The sequence below is a fragment of the Anas platyrhynchos genome, chromosome 27 (genome assembly GCF_047663525.1).
Source record: "Anas platyrhynchos isolate ZD024472 breed Pekin duck chromosome 27, IASCAAS_PekinDuck_T2T, whole genome shotgun sequence".
Taxonomy (NCBI): Eukaryota; Metazoa; Chordata; class Aves; order Anseriformes; family Anatidae; genus Anas; species Anas platyrhynchos.
This window is the reverse complement of record NC_092613.1, coordinates 5,744,877-5,762,619: the sequence shown is the minus strand read 5'-3', so window position 1 is coordinate 5,762,619 and position 17,743 is coordinate 5,744,877. Positions and strand designations below refer to the sequence as shown.

At 53.3% G+C, this 17,743-nt stretch overlaps 2 protein-coding genes across 2 annotated transcripts in view; both read right to left on the bottom strand.

The window, feature by feature from the left end:
- The window catches only part of CCND3 (cyclin D3), a 40,525-nt gene that overhangs the window by 13,673 nt on the left and 9,109 nt on the right, over nucleotides 1-17,743 (bottom strand). The gene's annotated exons all lie outside the window — the stretch shown is intronic.
- Nucleotides 1,373-17,743, bottom strand: part of LOC119713919 (uncharacterized) — a 25,745-nt gene continuing 9,374 nt past the window's right edge. The window contains exons 2-6 of the mRNA XM_072028373.1: nucleotides 13,506-13,634; nucleotides 11,910-12,019; nucleotides 8,616-8,734; nucleotides 8,084-8,184; nucleotides 1,373-7,791 (exon numbers count right to left, since the gene is read on the bottom strand). Coding sequence (XP_071884474.1) covers nucleotides 7,722-7,791; nucleotides 8,084-8,184; nucleotides 8,616-8,734; nucleotides 11,910-12,019; nucleotides 13,506-13,567 — 462 coding nt within the window. The 5' untranslated portion in view covers nucleotides 13,568-13,634 and the 3' untranslated portion in view covers nucleotides 1,373-7,721. The remainder of the gene's footprint in view (nucleotides 7,792-8,083; nucleotides 8,185-8,615; nucleotides 8,735-11,909; nucleotides 12,020-13,505; nucleotides 13,635-17,743) is intronic.

Below are 17,743 nucleotides of genomic sequence, written 5' to 3'. Positions count from 1 at the left end.
AAGCAAAAATAAAATAATCAGCTGTGTGCATACTCGGGGCCAGCCCGCGCTCAGCATGCTGTCTTCCAAAAGTTATCCCCATATTACCACTGGTGCAGCTCCATAGGAGATAGCAACGCCAGTGTCTGCAGAGATAAGGGCTTGTCAGGCTTTGCTGGTTTTTTGTTCTGTTTTCAGAACAATTCACAATGCTTTGGAAATACCTTTGCAAATTGTACCCCGAGCAAACAGTTCAGGAATTTTCAGGGAAACAAAAGCCTTCCAAGCAAGTTTGCACCGTGCCTCCTGCAGCCTAGGGTTTGCTCTGCAGTGGTACCTCGCTCTGCTTGCAGTTGACCCAGCAGTAATTGCTTTGTGGCATGGGAAGCTGAAGGCAACGGGATACAATTTTGGCCACATCGCTCCCTAATGTTTGTCACTGTCTACAAAAACTGAGATGTCTCGACTTCGCTGCTGCCAATTGAAAGTGCCAGGAAACTGCCTATAAAATGTACAACAGATTCTGTAGCTGGAATACCAAGGGAACGGACTGCCTTTGAGCTTGAAAATTAAAAGCTCCTCACTGAGTTGAGAGAATTCAGCTCAGGAGGTCCATTTCTATGAAACTTTCCCATACTGGCTGTGAAGGGAACGTGCCCAAAGGGGATGGCCTGCTCGTATAACCCTTTTCATGACCAGGATGGTGCTGCAATGTGTCATTGCTGCCACAGTTGCAACCAAATGATTAATTACAATCACAAATGTTGGAGGTGGGAAGCACATTCCTGAGCACCAGTGTATCTCACTCTGCTAGACCGCTTTATTCCCTGCCATTGCTGACTGCCTTTCCTTCTGGAACGAAGCACCTCGGTGGTACGCACTCCTGCAACACACCTCAGCGCCGTATAATTCAATTTTACAGGGCAGCACTGCTGGGCTGAAGGCATTCTGGCTGTACTGCGGAATGACAGATGGAAGAGGAGGGAAATAAGCCCAAATTCAACCCACAGCAGTAATCTCTATCTGTGATCCTGGGAAGATAGCTGCTTGTGCTCAGGAGGGAACAGAGCAATGGAATTCATAGAAATCAAGGATTTGGGGCTGTGGTGTCATATAAAGAGAACTCAGCTGGAACATCTCTGGCCAGTTCAGCTGGAGATATTCCTTAGCATACACACTTGCATGCATTTTTAGGATAAGGAACAAAGAACTAAAGGGCTTAGCAGCAGAGTGATCTGCCACAATAGCTACTCCCCCCAGCGAGTCACTTCTGTGTGCCATTTTGACACATTTAGTACTTTTTTTTTTTGCATTTTCAGTCATCTAAAAAGAGTCTCTTAATGAAGAACAAACAGACAAAGTTAATAAGTGTAAGTAAAACAAGACTCTGCTCTCTCTGCTCAGGATTTTATTTTTTTTAACGTTGAAAATGAGAAACATCTTTTTGATCAGAGGTTTAGAGGTTGCCAATGCTCCTCATGACAGTGAACACAGAGGTCCCGTACAGAACACACGCAATACATTTCACACGCTGGAATCCCATTTCTGCACTTGGACAGATGGCTTTCATTTTCTGCAAGGTATCCGATACATTGCAAGCCCTTAATGATGCTATCAGCGTTGATTTGTTGCGACGCAAGCCCTCAGAATACCACATAGCACGGCGAGATGGAACTGGAGGGAAGAAAGGAAGAGCGGGGAGACTCAGATCGATCCCATCCCTGCCTTAAAATGGGAACGAGGAATTTTTGTAGGTGCGATGAGATTCCCGAATCCCTCTCCCAGCTAAATTTCTTTTACCTTACGAATAAATCTCCTAGCGGTGTGGGCAAGAAATATTTCAAGAATCTATGGGAGAGATTTCTGTGGACCAGTCAGCTGGTTTTAATCCGGGACGACCCCCCTGCTCCACTCCCCCCCTCTTGCATTGTGAGCAGCATCCCCCAGTTGTGCAGGGGAAGAGAAGGGCCCCACGTCCCACATTTTTAGTAAAAATAGACAGCAGCTATTTTCTTTAGTCAGGCAAAGGGAAACCACAGCATTGGGTTCTTGGTCCTTCTGGTTTCTGGGCTGTGCCTTTTGAAATTGAAAGTTTCGGGCCCTTTCCCAGACTTCATGGTCTTTCTCCTGGTTCCCAGCGTCTGCGGGGCGGTTCTGACGCAGCCCCTAAGGCTGGAGCCGGGCTCGGTGGCAACCGTGTGGCCATCGGACACGGAGGGGGAGAATGAAGCCCGTTGCATAAGCCAAGTGTTCCTTCCAGATGATGACTTGGCAAAACTGATGCCTCCGCGAGCCACATTATCAGGCTAGAAAGGCAAATTACAGGCTGCAGGCGTCCTAAAAAGCCTATTGTGTGGGTGTGCGGAGGGAAAAGAGAAAATTCCAGGAAAACCAAATTTTGGTCACTGTTGTCCATAGATAGTCAGCTTCCTGGCTTTGGCAAGAGAGCCCAGCAATATGAAGCAAAGGAAATTCCTTCAGAGTAAAAATTAAAAAACTGATGGCCTCCAGACTTCCAGGATCTCGAACCAGCAATGTTATTCTTTGCTGAATCATAAAGGAGCCTCATTTTTCTGGTATGCTGGTGATGAACGAAGAAGGCTGACCAGCAGCTGGGGCTGTTAAAGGAGCGATGAGGATGGAAGCCCGATTCTGATGGGCAGCTGGTGCCACAACGTGGCCTCAGATCAAGGCTAAAGCAGGTTTTTTTTGGGGGATGGAAATTCAAACGGCCATTTCTGAAAGCTCTTCCCTGCAGAAAGCCTTCAGCGACCTGACTCTGCATCAGCAGCGGGCCCGGCCCCCCCGGGCTGTCCATGAACACGATATTTCTTTTCCCCACTGCTTTCTGCCTCGCGTTTCCCAGCTGCCTCCTTCTGATTTTGAGCTACCACGAGCTGTGCCACCTTCATCCTCGGGCACACCGCAACTACGGTGTCCTCGGGGGACATCAAAATGAAACTGCTTAACATACCGAAGGGCTTGAAAACCAAATCCAATGAGCGAATAACTATATCCTTTGCTATAGGAAATCCCCCGAATAAAATGAAAAGCAGGTACCATTTTGTACGCGTAAGAGGAAGAGCGAAGACAGCGTTTCACTTTTTCTGGTTGGTGGCTTTCAAAGCACTTCAAACACCCTCATCTGTGATATTTCCCACCCAGATTTCCCTACAGCAGCGAGATATTGCGAGCATTCCCAGGAAAAGAACGAGGGCTGTGGCACACGAGGGCTAGCAAATCGCGCCGTGACGGTTTGGCGTCACAGTCCCTGCTGCTTCAGCAGGAGCCAGCCCGGTCTACAGCCCATCATTTGTGCTTGATAACTGCTGATAAAATGGACCAGGAGCAGCGGGTCAGGCTGCGGGGTGCTCAGCTCCACCTGGCGACACGGCAGCGGGGTCAGAGCGCGGCAGGGACGCGGCACGTTGGCTGCTGCCCTGGTGCACACAGCTGGGAGCCCGCAGGCGCAGGGACCGAGGCATCTTCCCAGCTCCTTCAGCCCTTCCCTGGCTCAGCGGAGGATTTCCTGGTCTCGGTCCCGTGCTCAAACACAAGACAACCGTTTCCCCCCGTAGCTGGCTCCCTCTCCTTTCTCGTATCTTATTAATTCTTAACTTCAGAGCAGTGCTTTCACTGAATCGAAGGGAAGCGTGCTGGAGTACGAGTTTAACGTTGCAGGATTTGGCCCGCGGGACGTGTTTCCTAATATCTTTCCCATTACTGGCAACCACAGCATTCCCTTTCCTCTGACTTGGTCAGGCTTTTGAGTACAGCTAATTAGCTCGGAGTGATATCATCTGAACTCTGAATCTCGGCGGCGCTTCGATGCATCACCCAGTTAGGATGCACACCAGCCTTCCGAAGAAAGCCCGATGCTTCTAAGGTCAAAACACAACTTTCTGTCAATTTAAACCTCCTTTTTAGAGTGGCTTTTGCTACAGCTTGGACCAAATCTCTATTTAAACAGAAATAAAACTGTGCTTGTGGGTATTGTTTAGGTTTATGCCGTGTCCATCGCTTCTATACCTGCGCCTGCCTGTTGCTGGGATCTGTCTCAGTTTCATGACGTTATTTTCTTAACCAAGACCATTCAAGGTGAGAAGCACTTGAACCCGAACCCTTTGCTTAAGTGGCTTCCAGAACAGGACAAAAAAGGGACTGGAAGGAGTTGCAAACAGATGAAGAGACATGTTTATACCCAAGCACTACATCTTTTGGCAACTCATTTAGGAGAGCATTTCCAGAAGTGGCTCCGGAGCATCTCCCTTTGTGAGCAGCTGGGCTAGATTTGGCTCCAGGGGACCCGGGCCAGTTCGCCCCAGCTAGCTATTTAGGCCAGCAGAGCTTTAAATGCTGTTTCACCTGACTTTTTATGAAAAGCATCAGAACGGGTTGGTCTTCATCTGTCACTGCAGCAGCTGTTTTCTGCCTTAGTTCCCTTTTCCTAACGAAATCTAAAATTAAGTCGCATTTTCATTGACTCAAACTCGTACCATAGTAAGCCATCCCCAGGTGAATGTTTAGTTTTGCTCCCAAATCAGGCATTTCAGAAACCAGCCAAACTCAGCTGGTAAAGATAGAAAGAAAGAGCGCAGAAAAAAAAAAAAAAAAAAAAAAAGCAAAGCTGAAACCAATCAATTTCAGAAAGCAAGCTGGGCTTGGAAAGCCCCCAGTTGTGATATATTTAGTTCATTTCAGGGGATTATCTGTGGTAGCCAATTATGCAAATTGTTAAAAAATACTACCCTGAAATTTTACATATAAAATAGATCTTTTTTACAACACCCTTCCTTTGTCCATCCTTCCTGCCCTTTCCTGCCCTGCCCTGATCTTGTTGTCGGTGCCTCGCGTGCCCCATTCGGCAGATTAGATGCGTTTGGGTTTTTCTAAGAATTTTTGGTTGCATGATATTTTTCATTTGATGTGGCAAGCCCGGTGCCTAGCGCCTCTTTGCCAACGCAAACTGCCAGGCAGAAGCAGAGGCAGCTCAAAGCTTCTTAGCGCTGCGGGCAGAAGGGGAATTTGCCCCAGCAAAGAGAGGGGGCTGTGCTGGAAAAAGGGGCAGTCCTGGAGGGTGGAGGGATGAGGAGTGGGGACTGGTCCAGCTGGAGCAGAGCAGGGAGAAGGGAAAAGTCCTTGAAATCTGGGCTTGGGGCTGCTGCAGGGAGCTGGGGCTGCTGTGGGGTGTTTGAAGCACCCTGAGCCTGCAACCCAACCATTCCCTACGTGGTAGCACCCTGATGAGTTTTGTAGGACCCCGGCACAGCAGAGGCAGGGCAGCAGGGCTGGAGGCAGGCAGAGCTCAGGGGCAGTGCAGTGCAATGCACTGAGCAGCCTGGCAGGCAGGGTTTTAACCTTGGTTTGGCTGGGAGAAAAACAAGAACTGAGACTGGTGCACAAGAGCGGGGCAGGAGGGTGTACCCTGTTCCCTGTTAGAGGAGCAGAGAGGATCCCACGCAGGGAAGGTGGGCTCGCAGGGGGTCCCCCACTGCTGGTGCTGCACTGGAGACGTGGCTGTGCCCGCCTTGGGGCAGGGATATCAAATCAGCAGGTCTGAGCTAGAGCTGGTTCCCTGGAGGGAGGACAATGCCGTGTGGATGTGCCCACAAATGGTTTTGGGGGAAGAAAGGAAAGGATTGATGCCCCCTGACTTCCCCCGCTCGGGGTGCACCCTCCTGCCCAGCACCGCGGCTGCATCTGTGCGTGGCAGCCCCCTGCCCCCAAAAAAAGCCCCAAAGCCCCCCAGCTTTGCTGCCAACCTGCCTCACCACGCTGAGCCAAGGTGTGCAAAGGGTTCCTGTGTTCCCCACCCCGGCAGAAAGGCGCACGCTCATCCTTCCAGGTCCAGCTGCAGTCAAAGGAGGAAAATTTTGAGGACTTCACAAGGCACGGCGATTAATTTCGGGTAAAGGCAAACGTCCCCTCCCCGTGTTAATTAATGGAAATGAAACAATCCACGCAGCAGCAGCGTTCAGAAGCCAACCTGCAGCCTTGTAGGCAAGGCTCCTTCTCTGAGGGTCACACCGTGCTCCCTGAACACCCCTCCCAGAGGCACAGATGTCACCAAACTTCTTGTGACAGCCGGGTACCCCTGCACGGGGCGACAGCTCTAAAACCGAGACCCTAATACCCCTAATAACAGGCGGGTGCATTTCTCCCAGCGCTCCTGGTAGCTGTGCATTTATCTATGTATGCTCCCGCGCTCACAGCACCAATAATTACTGACATTAACAACACGCTAATGAGACACGCTCTGTGAGTGCATGCACATCACCGAGCAAGCAGCATTCCCGCTGCACTCGGGCAGATCCCTGGTGGAGGGATTCCAGCAGCAGTCCCGACACATTAACCATTTCTTCCAACACCAACCTGCTATTTTTGCTCTGAGCCCTGCAGCTCCTGCAGCTCCTGCCCTCTCCTAGCAGGGAAAAAAGATGGTTTTGCCTCCTGAGCTACCTAGGCTGAAATCTGTGGTGGTTTCTATGGCTGTGCTGGAAAAATTGGTATGGTGTCCTGTTCAGCTAGTCCTACAGCCACCTAACTAGCCGAAAATAAGTCAGCGGCTTGCAGCCATGTCCTCACAGCCCGTGTGAGCAGAGCTAGAGGCACTCTCGGGCCAGTCCAAGAGCCGGGGCAGAAGGGAATCGGATGTACCGCAGCACAGCACCAGCCCCAGGCTCCTACCAGGATCCTGCCTGCAGCAATTAAAAGATGCACTTCCTTCCCACCGCAAACTGACAAACAAATCGGTTCCTGCAATCAGGCATGAGCGCTTCTGAGGTTATTTCTGTAGCCCTCCGGCGTTATTTAGAAGGCGAGCTGGCAGAGCATGGCCCCAAAACGAGCGCTAACGCCTGGCCGGAGAGCTGCTGGGTGCTGGGCTGGAGCTCCCCAAGGAGCAGAGGAGCTGGAGGCAGCCTGGGCACGACAGCTCAGAGCTCTCCCCTGTGCCACCAGATCGCTCCAAGCACACCACCGGCCCCTTGTTCTGCTCAGACACCTTCCTGCGTGCTGGGTGTGGGGGACACAGCTCTCTTCCCCCGGGCGCTGATCCCCGTGGCACCCCTTTGCACGGATTTTCCCCTGCTCCGTGACAGAGGGCTGCAAACTCCTCTCTGGGTGATTTCCCAGAGCCCAGCAAACGAGGGGACCTCGCAGCTGCCCTTGGCTCCTCCTCACCTTTTGGTGGGCGAGACTCCCTGCCCCAGGGCTGCCGTGCCAGGCCTGCTCCAGGCTCAGAGCACCGATAAGTGCAGAAGCGCTGCCCGGCCCCATCCTCAGAGCCACCTCCTGGTTATCTGCACAGCTTGGGACAGGCAGCAAGGAGTGCGGGGCTTGCCAGGCCTACCAGGAACTGTCAGTACCATAAAAACGTCTCCTTCCTCGTGTACTTGAGCCAAAGCCCGCTGGAAGCAGCAGAAAGACGCTGGAGATGCTGGTTTGGGGCCGGGAGGTGTTGTAGGGCCGGGTAAGTGGCTGTCATGGGGCTGCAGGGGTGATGGAGAAGCGCCAGGGGATGGCACCCCTCCGGGAAGCAATGCTCCGCCTGCTAAAAACCTGGGAGAGAGTCCGAGGAGCACACGGCCTGCACAAACACATGAGGAACACGGGGACGAGGACACGTGGGTCGTCACAGCCCGGCGGGTGCAGCGGCGTGCGAGCTTTGCTGGTCCCTGACCCCGAACGGCCCTGCCTTTGTTCTGCAAGCGTGACTTCAGAACGGCCACCTCTGGAGTCTCTCATCTGGCTTCTCCTCCCTCGGTTTGGAGCAGCCTGCTCCCCGGCCAAGCTGAACTTGTTAACGTGACCCTAAGGAGAAGAAAAGGGGAGACACCTTGCTGCCACCCGGCACAGCAACGCAGGCAGGAGGGAAGCGAGCGGCTCGCGAGCTGCGAGCAGCAGGTGGGAGAAGCACGAGGAGAAGGGGGCGAAGAAAGGCAGATGAACAGCATCGCTCTGCTTCTCCTGAGACAAACGTGGCTCAGCTGGCAAGGGGACGGGAGGAAACGGCCCCGGCAGACCCAGCCAAGGAGCTTTCGTTTCCCAGGCTGGGTTCCGAGTGGCAGCGGGGTGGGAAGCAGCGACTCGCTTCTCCTCCCACCTGAGCTCCAGGGGTTTCTGGCATTCAGAACAGGCAAACGTCAAACTGGCACGAGACGGGGACTCCTCGGCAGAGACAGGAGCTGGGAAGATGCATGCACGCTAGGAGAGCCAGAAAGGGGAAGAAAAGGGAGGACAAGGAGAGAAAAATAAAAGCTAGATCAAGGGCTGAGTTTTCAAAGGCACTCAGCAGCCAGCGAGTCTTTTTGTTCTCAAAGGCACTGGTGGAAGAACAGGGTCTGGATTATTCTTGGAGACAGCTGAGCTTTATTAGAAACCTGCCCCCTCCCATCCCACATCTGAGCTGAAGATTTCACAGAGACGAGAGGCGTTTGATTTAAAGGTGTGATCCCGTGGCCATTGCTGCAGTGAGCAGCGCCGACTGTCTGAGCAGACGCTTGGAGAGAATCGCTGCCGCCCTTAAAAGCAGCCATCTGGGGATGTGTGCCAGCCCCAGAGCGCTCTGAAATCATTTGGCCAAGGCTTTCTGCAGGCTCCAGCCTCCCGGTTGCGTGTTGTGGTGGTCCAGTTACCTGCTGCTGTGGTCCAGTTTCGTGCTGGTGTTGCCCAGTTTGGCGGCTGACAGCCCTCGTGGTGCAGAATGGAAGGAGAAAGACACACGGCGCGGCCAAGCCGACCTTCCACCAGCGGTCTGAAAATTCAGGAGAAAGTCAGGCACAGCTCAGCAGCCGATCCCTGGGTGATGACTGATGGGTTCAGCTCCCATCCTGACCCCAGCGGGAGCGCAGTCAGCCTGCAGCTGCCTCTGAGAGTTCCCAAAAGAGCCCAGGGAACTGGATGAACTCTTAATTGCTACAGGGGAGGAAAGAACAGGAGGCCCTGGAGCAATGAAAGCAGTTGGAAGCGGTGGGAGATGACAGAGAGACCTCACTGCTACTTACATCTCTCGCATACCCTGTAATTCGAGGGCTTTGGCCAAGGGAACTGGAGCGGCTCCAGGTCCTTCGAGTCCCTTGGAGAAAACAGCTCCAAAAAAACCGAGAGGATTCACCTCCCTGATGCTGGGAGCAGCCGGGGTTGCTCCTTGGGGCACGAGGGAAGGGCAAGCATCTCACCAGCCCAGCAAGCACCCAAGCAGCAGGGAGGCGCCAGGAGCCCCCCCAGCCCCTGCTGCCACCGAGGCCGAAGGCTCCCCCCGAAATCCGTTGGCTTGCCCACTGAAGGGCCCCAGAGCATCACCTGCAATTTGGGACGGAGCCCCTTTCCTGTGGCCACTCTCTGGGGCAGAAGGGTCACGCACACGTCCGCGGTCACCACCCGGCTCCCCCCACAGCTGTGGGGTCACCCAGGGGAATCAGGGGATCCCCAGGAGGGCAGGCAGGGGTCGGTGGGCAGCTCCCCCCTGCCCACGCAGGGATCAGGCCGTGGGGCAGTGCAGAAAGCCCAGCTGAATACGGAAGGGCTTAAATTTGGAACAAAAACTGTGACCGGCTCCGGCGGAGCCAGGAGCAGATTCTACTCGAAGAAAAAAAAAAGAAAAAAAGACACCCTTTTTGCTGGCAAGTGTAGTGAAAGAAATGAGATCTGGGTCTTCTCAGCGAGCTGCTGGGTCTGGGAGTGCTTGAAAGGTTTCCTAGAGACAAGAGTGCAGCGCATGGAAATGTTTTCCATTTGCACCAGCACTCCTACCTCGTTCCTCTCAGCGCCACAACCTAAGCGTGACCTTTTGGGGCTTGACAGCTAACAACCAGTCCTGGCTCCTGCCACTTCCTTTGGAGCCCACAGTGCCAACTCCTGGCGATTCCTGAGCGAGATTACAAGCAAGAAAGGGCTCGGATACTCCCTGGATATGAGGACTAGCTTGTATTATAAAAAGAACGACAGGAGATGCTGAGCCACATGCTTCAGAGTCCACACCAGTAACAGCTCTAGCAAATTGTCCCTACTCCTTTTATAGGGGATCTTCTGTCTTGCTCTGAGTCATTTCTATTTTCTAGCATCTCAGTTTTCCCAGAGAGAACAGGGAGCATCATCCCTCTCACCGAGTCGATACGATCTCAAATGGAAATGTAATAAATGCTCACAGAAAGGAGAAAAATATTGGAAAAAGCTGGGAAGCGTCAGGGCTTTGGGGTTATTTTCCCAGCTCTTCCCTGCCTTGCTCGTTAGCGTGGATGGATCATTTAGTTCCTTCGTGCCTCAGTTTCCCTTTGGCCAAACGAGACAGCGGAGGGCCAGCACTGCCCGCTGGATTCAGAGGAGCTGCTGCCAGCTGCTCCAAAAGCACACGTGTCAAAGCAGAGCTCAGGCAAACGCATTTATTCTGCTTTTACCTGGCACGAAGCCTACTCCATTCATATTCAGGTGATTAATCATTAATGATGTTCATTCATTAACGGCGCTAAAGGCCTTCGAGATGGAAAAAAAAAAAATAGAAAATTCCCAGGCTGAAGATGCCACAGGACTGCGTCTTCAAAGCAGCTCCAGAACCATTTAAGCAAAGGGTTTAATTCTCCCTGAAAATGACATCGTGCGATGGGATGACTCGTATCAGGCTCTTGGAAAGGGACCTAGTAATTAACTTGGTGTAAATTAATCAGCTTCAGTCAGGATTTAGAGACTTTAATTGCCGAGCGCTAGCTTTTGTAGTGACAGCTCCCAGAAAGCCCTTTGAAGTGGCCTGCCTGCTCCAAGTGCTGCAAGCGCCCGGATTCGGGAACCAGCAGCTCTTATTTGCCTTACAATGGTACAAAAGCCCCCCTGCCCCCAGACCCCAGCCTTTCCGCACCCAGAGAGCTCAAGGAGACACTGAGGAGGTGCCAATCCGGCGAGATAAGGCAGAGAAAGGAGTCCCACGAGAAACTGGCTGCTGGAGGGGGGAGTGAGGACAATTTGGGGTCCGGTTTCCTGGGTGAAGCCCCGAAGCCCAGGCTGCTGCCCAAAGGAGCTGAGCTCCCCTTCCTGCTGCCAGTCTGCGTCCCTTCCTCGAGCCCAGCCGTTGTGCTGCCTGCTCTGCTCCCACGGGTGATTTCCGACAGATTTCCGACAGATCAGGGACGGGATCCCTGCTCCCAGGGAAGATTTCCAACAGATCAGGGACAGGATCCGGCTGCCTGCGGAGCGCCCTCACCATCGGTGCCCCCCCTAAGGGAGCAGGAGAACGTGAATGGGATAAGCCACGCAGGGATGGACTTTATCAGCTTCATCTCAGAGCCAGGAGGACTTCCCCCTTCCCTCCACCCAGAGAAAAGCTTCACTCATTTCACCATGCAAAGAAAATTACGGTGGCCAAACCATTTAACTCGATGTAAATTCGCCTACGGGTAAAACCGTGCTGGTGTAAAGCCCCTCGTGTCGGTGTGACCACATTTAAGGGCTTCTGCTGCTCGAAGGGTGCTGGCAGATAAAGGTCTCGGGACCTATTTATGACGAAGCAGGGAGCAGGGCTGCACCTTCTGAGCCCCAGCGGCAGGCAGAGCCGTGGAAGTGACAGCAGCGACAAAGGAAACGCTCGTTACTGCGCCAAACACAGAAACCAAGGCTGCTGCCATTAATTAAAAAAGGAAATCAGAGCTGGGTCACTGGAGCCTAAACACACAAGAAGGGGGGGGGGGGGAGAGAAAAAAAACAAGCTGAGGAAAAAAAAAATAATAATATTCTCAAGGCCCCAGGAAGATAAGTATCACGGGCTACACCCCAGCTGGCCCCAGGCACCCCGGTACGGGGCTACTGAAAGCGCAACTCCTCGCGGCAGGGTGGGGCCGTGGGGATGCGGGATGGGAACGGCTCTGAGAGGCCTCAGCAAAACAAGAGGCTTCAGAGGATGTTGTTCTGCAGCGAGGCTAGGAAGGGGGTTGATTTCCTACCTGAAAATAAATATACGTGCGTGGATTCTGCGCTTTCTGCCCGGTTATTCCCTTTTTCCTCCCTGCTCACCTCGTGCTGTCCTTCGCGGGGTGGAAGAGGCAGGCTTTGGCTGCGATGGCAGAAAAGGGGAATTTTTCCTGAGGTTGCTGGACATAAACACCCCCTGTGGTCCTGTCTGTCTGTCTGTCCAGGCAGCCCAGGCTCACCGCACTGGGTCTCCCTGCACTGCGGCACGGACCGGAGCTGGGCAGGGAACATTTTTCCCATCCCACAAAAATCTTCCTGTCCCGCAGCAGGATGAACCCGAGCCCTCGCCAAGCTTCTGGTCTTGTTTTCTAAAGAAACAGGCCGTATGCAATCCCGCTGTGCGCGTTTATCCTTCCTTTCCCATAAATTCTTAATCCAGCCGAGTCGGACAGAGGTGGCCCAGTGAAGGTACCAACGTGGCTACGTTGCCACAAGCTCCACACAAGCAGGCAGCTCAGGAGAAACGAGACCCAAAACATGCTTCTGGCAAGAAAAAGCACTCCAGAAAAAGCTCCGGTTCTGTTGGAAACCAGCTCTCAGACACCAGCAGCTCCAGTTCTGCCTTTGCTGCTCACAGGAACGGTGTCTGGAGGGCTCTCAGGCACCGTGATGTGAGCTGGGACGTGGAGCACAAAGCCCAAATCCAGGATTTGCTTCCTCCAAGCCCCAGTTCTTGACCTGTGCCCAAAGCTACAGACCCCAGCAGGGTCACCCCTTCTCCTGCCCTCATTTACCTCCACTTAGGTAAAAAGAAAATGCTGATTTTTCATGGGGAAATGTTTCCACTGGGCAGTGCAAACCACAGGCATGGCATGTGGGGTTCTGTGCACAGCAGGGCATGGGCTGGGGGAGGCTCTTCCCCCAAATCCAGCTCACTGAAACCCTCATCAGCGAGAAACTCAAAGGCCACAACCTCTCCCCTGGCCCTTTTGCAAAGCCCCTGCTTTGGGACGGCCCCCCCAGTCCCACATCCCTCCACCCCTGGCCTCTCACCACCTCTTTGCAGACAGGACTTTATATTTCCCCCTTCACTGCCACCCCACAGGTCTTTACCAGACCTTTGCAGATGGCATCTCAGGGCCTCAATCCCTAATCACGCATCCCAGCTTTCGTGTTATCTGGGCTCTGGAGGCACATCCCTGCCAGAAAGGTCAGAGATAAGCAAAAGGTCCCTTTGTGCTCCTTCTCTGGGTTTCTTAGAAGCTCGCTGCCCTCAAAAGAACAACAAAAACCAACTGCACATGAGCCCCTGGCGCTCTGCTAATGCCCAGGTGAGAGGGAGAGGTTGCCCTAAAGTGTTAGGGGGTTGAAATTCCTACCCACAGAGAAAGCTGAGGGCAGCAAGGCGGCAGAAGAGCTGGCTGCACCCTCAAGCTCTGCCCAAGGAGGGACTCCAAGCACCCAGCTAGTGTCTAGGCTGAGGCACGGAGAAAAACCCATCACTAATTATCATCCCCGAGCTTAGGAGGGGCAGTTATTGGGGTCACAGCACCGGAGGGAGTCTGTGACCCGGTTACTGTCCTGGCTGAAAGCAGCCTGCTCTTACTCAGCCACAAATTCAAAGGTACCTTGATGACAGCACACGGAGAAGTACGATCATACGTCCTGAATCACATCTCCCTGGGCCCATGCACTTCACAGCGTACTTGACTTTATTTCCATCGCAGCTGCCGCAGCTTAGGCTGAGAATAACAACCCTGGAAAATCCCATCATCACCGTTTGAGTTGGTTAACACCTGAGAAGTGCTCCGACAACGCACACTTGGCCAGCAGGCAGCACAAGCACTGTGCCGCTTCTGGGCGAAAAAAAAAAAAAAAACACACATGGAATATATATTTAGCTGAGAAGTGGAACAAAACGTGGGTGTCCCTGCCCGTCGGACTGCCTGACCTCTTCCTCCCTCACCCAGAGGGGAGGTGAGGAGCGGGGCTGGCCACGAGCAGCTGCATCAATTTGAGTTCAGAGCTCCAGGATGGAGCAAACACATGCACACCTTCCATGCATGCCCTCAGCAAACAGACCCCACGCCCCGTGCCTCAGTTTCCCCTTCGGAGCTGGTTTGAGGCTGATGGAAAGAGACTTGCATGGAATCCAGCATTTTTATAACTGATGCATTTTCTTGTTTTGTTGCTTTTTTTTCCTCAATTATTGATTGGGCTTATAAATTCCGGCCGCCCAAGGCTATAGCACAAAGTCGAAGGTGTGTGTCATTGATTTATGAGGCCCCCATTCAGTTCGGCTTGCCTCCCCCTGTAGTTCCCATGGGAAAAGTTGCTCCTCACTTCCTATCCAAAATCTCCTGCGCGGTACGGCTGGGAGCTCTCAGACAACCTCCTCTTTCTGCCCTTGCTACGATTTTCTCAGCAGCATGAGCTGAATACGCCGCCTCGCCCTTCTGCTGTGCCGAATTTGGCGGAGGAGGAAAGGTGCCAGGTTAGGAGGAAACGCAGACACTGCTTTTACTCGAGGTGCTGAGCAGGCCAAAAATCTCGCTTATCCAAAATAACGCACAGTGAAGAGGAGGAAATCTGCACTTTTTTCAGCCTCTGAAAAACACCAGTGGAAAACGTCCTACCTGCACAGAGCACCCCTGCCCCTGTAGATACATCACCTACAGAAACCGAGATACCCAGTCCCCTTCTGCCCCCAGGGAAAGGGCTGGTGCCAAAGCCAAAGGTGGGACTCAGAAGAGCCCATTCCATCCCAAAAGCCTGTGTAAATTGACAAATCTCTGCCTCACTCTTTTTGCTTTGAAGTGGACGTGATGCTTTTCACTTTGGCTCCCTACACACCCCCAGCAAATGCATTCTGCCTTATAACCTGGACGTTCAGTCCTTTGGAGAACCACGCTGGTGGGGCCTGTGGCTGCTGCACCAAGTAAGCCACTTGCAATAAACTCCAATATTAACATTCACAGGGGTTTGTTTCCATGGGGTAAAATTGTGGGATTTTTTTTTTCTCCAGAGACTCCTCAGCCTCCTGCCAGGGCAGCTCCCTTCAGCTCCAGCCACGCTCTCCTCTCCTCTGCCTCACCATCCCTCACTACCGGGTTGTCATGCAGCGATGCCAAGTGCCTGCATGAGCTGTTTGAGGCCAGAGATTATGATGCATCTGAAAGAGGAGAGACACATTCATCTCAGTGTCAGCTGTTACTGCGAACAAGCAACCAGGGACACCAGAAACTAACTGCGTGCCCTGGAAACTCCTCCTTGGCTCAGGAGATTTACTCTGCTCCGGATACCGACGCGATGCCCACGGAAGCTGGGGATCTTTTACTCTCAAGCACGTACTACATGAGGTTGCAGTTGGTCCTAATTAGCTAATAAATGATAAACTAGGGACTCTGCGTTTGTACTTGGGAACCTGGCAGGGCTCTGGGCTTCGGATACACTGCCAAAGACAGACCCGACTCCTGTCTTTGCAGTTATAACCATCAAACCCTGGATGATTCCTTCGCTGATGTGGGCAAGCCCAGACCCCACATGCCCAAGAGCAGAAAGGTCAGCCCATGACAAACGCCACAAGAGCTGCAGGGCACCGCTGTGTGTGCCAGCAGCTGAGATGATGAGATACAAAGGGCTCGGACAGGGCTGATGCTTGCCATCAGTTTTATACCCTTGAGACCCCACCGATTTCAACGGGCTCCCACGTGCAGACCTGAGCCCATTCAGCCCCCACGGTATGCAAAGTCATTTTTTTTAAACCACCATTTAGCTGACAAATACGTTAAAAGCATGCCCGAGTGTTTATTTACTTCCTGCACGCCGTGAGCCGAGGAGAAAATAGATGCTCAGCAACGATCTCTGCTCACCTGCAGAGGTTGATGCTTGGATGCACAGCTCAGAGCCGCCCCGGTGCCCCGAGGGCCGGCCGCTTCCCAGTCCCCGCGGGTCTCCTGCCACTTCTTGCAGCTGCAAATCTGCCTCGGCCAAACCCCTGCAGGCCCAGGAGGCGCTGAGGGAAGATGAGGCTGGGTGTGCACGTGGACGCTTCGCCGAGCTCCCCCTGCAACGCGGCGCTCAGGAGGCGCCACGCTGAAAGCAGCGCTTTGGCAGCAGAGGTGGTGCTGGCAGCCCTCAGCCATCAAAGCAGCCTTGCTGTGCTCGGGCTCGCTGCGTGGCCTGCCCTTAACCCTTCAGCTGCACAGGCTGACAGTTTCAAAGAGCTCTGACAGTTGCATCGCAGTTAAAAAAAAAAAAACACAAACAAACAAACCAAAAAAAAATGCACAAAAAAAAAACAGATGCAAGGGAGGCAGAAAACAAATGTGGCACAGGAGCTTTGAAGGCAAACAGCAGCACCTACGCTCCACAAAGTATCTGAGCAGTTATTTCCTTGCCTGCCCTGTCACAACCCCGAGCACCTAAAACCTTCACCTAAAACCTTCCCAGTTGTGCTGCTGGCTTTACTGGTCCCACAGACCAGTATGGGTGCTGGTAGCACCGGGACACTGGGCAGAACTGGGACCCCCCTCTGCTGAGCTCCACACTCTGATGGTATTCGAGATTTGGGGCACCATAAACCCCCAAGTCATTATTTTATTTAATCATAAATTAGGGTAGCATCCTTCCCTGTCCTGATCAAGCCACGCAGTGCAGAGCGAGTGACCTGGCTGTGCCCGTACCCTACCAGGAGAGGTGGCCCCCGCTGGCTGGCTCTGAGCAAGGTGACAGAAAAATGCTGAGATGGTTTTTGGCTAAAGATGAGAAGCGTCATGCCCCCCAGCTGAAGAATTTGGGGAAATCTCTGCAAAATCTGAGACTTTTTGGGGTATTTCCAATGGAGAGGCTGACCCAGGCTCTGGCTGTTAATGAAATTAAATACATCAGGCAAAGAGAGATGACCTCCCATCTTTATTTCTTTCTCTTTTGGCTCAACCTAGAAATTTAAACAGGGCTGGTTTGAAAGGTACTTTCCATAGGCCTGGAGTCCATCTGTGCTCGCCCAGGCCCAGCTCCTCCGTACGACACGTACATAGAGAAACCGAGCCCTCCCAAAGACAGCAAATCCCCAAAAACTTCAGCTTCGGCCCGACCCTTCTCAAGTGGAAAGTCCTCACAAGAAAAAGCCCCAGCTGCATATGCAAAGGGACACCGAGAAGCAGCTTTGTGCAAATGACTCCTGGGTTAGAGTGAATGGATTTGGGTACATCTGCATGGGGGGGGGGACCTGCTGTGCCAAAACGCCCCTCGGGGACAACCCTGCGGTGGCTGCAAAGAGGGGGGGCAGGATGGAGCCCCGTGCACCTCGCCTCCCATGGAGGGTGGTGGGCTCCAAGCCCACAAAGCTGACTTTCTGCCAGCTGATTTTGGAGCTCTGGGGCACAGGGGAGGTCTCAGCATTTGGGCTTCCACCCGTGGCAGGCAGAGGGGCACGAAGCTTTTTGCTGCTCCGTGCGGGGAGCTTTGAACCGAGAGGCATGGAGCAACGGGGTTGGCACATAGGTGAGGTGCCCACCTACAGCACACGGCTGCCTGGGCTCTGATATAGGAACCTAACAGGGTGCCCACCGAGCTTGTAGGGCTGCTCCCTGTCCTCCATCCCCCGTAGCACCCCGGCTGCCCGCACCGAGGGCAGGAGGCAGCGAGCCAGCGCTCCTGCAGCAGCCTTCCTGCGCCGGCTCTGACTTCTGCTCTCGGATAGGAAGTTGATCAAAACCTCGCCGGGTTGCAGAAAGAAAAAATCAGATTTCAAAACCCCTGGCAGAAGGCCTCTGAAGCCTGGCAGCGGGCCTGGCATTAACCCTTTGCAGAGGGCAGGCCCCTTCCCAGCTGCACCTGGAGCTGACACCAGATACCCGGGCTG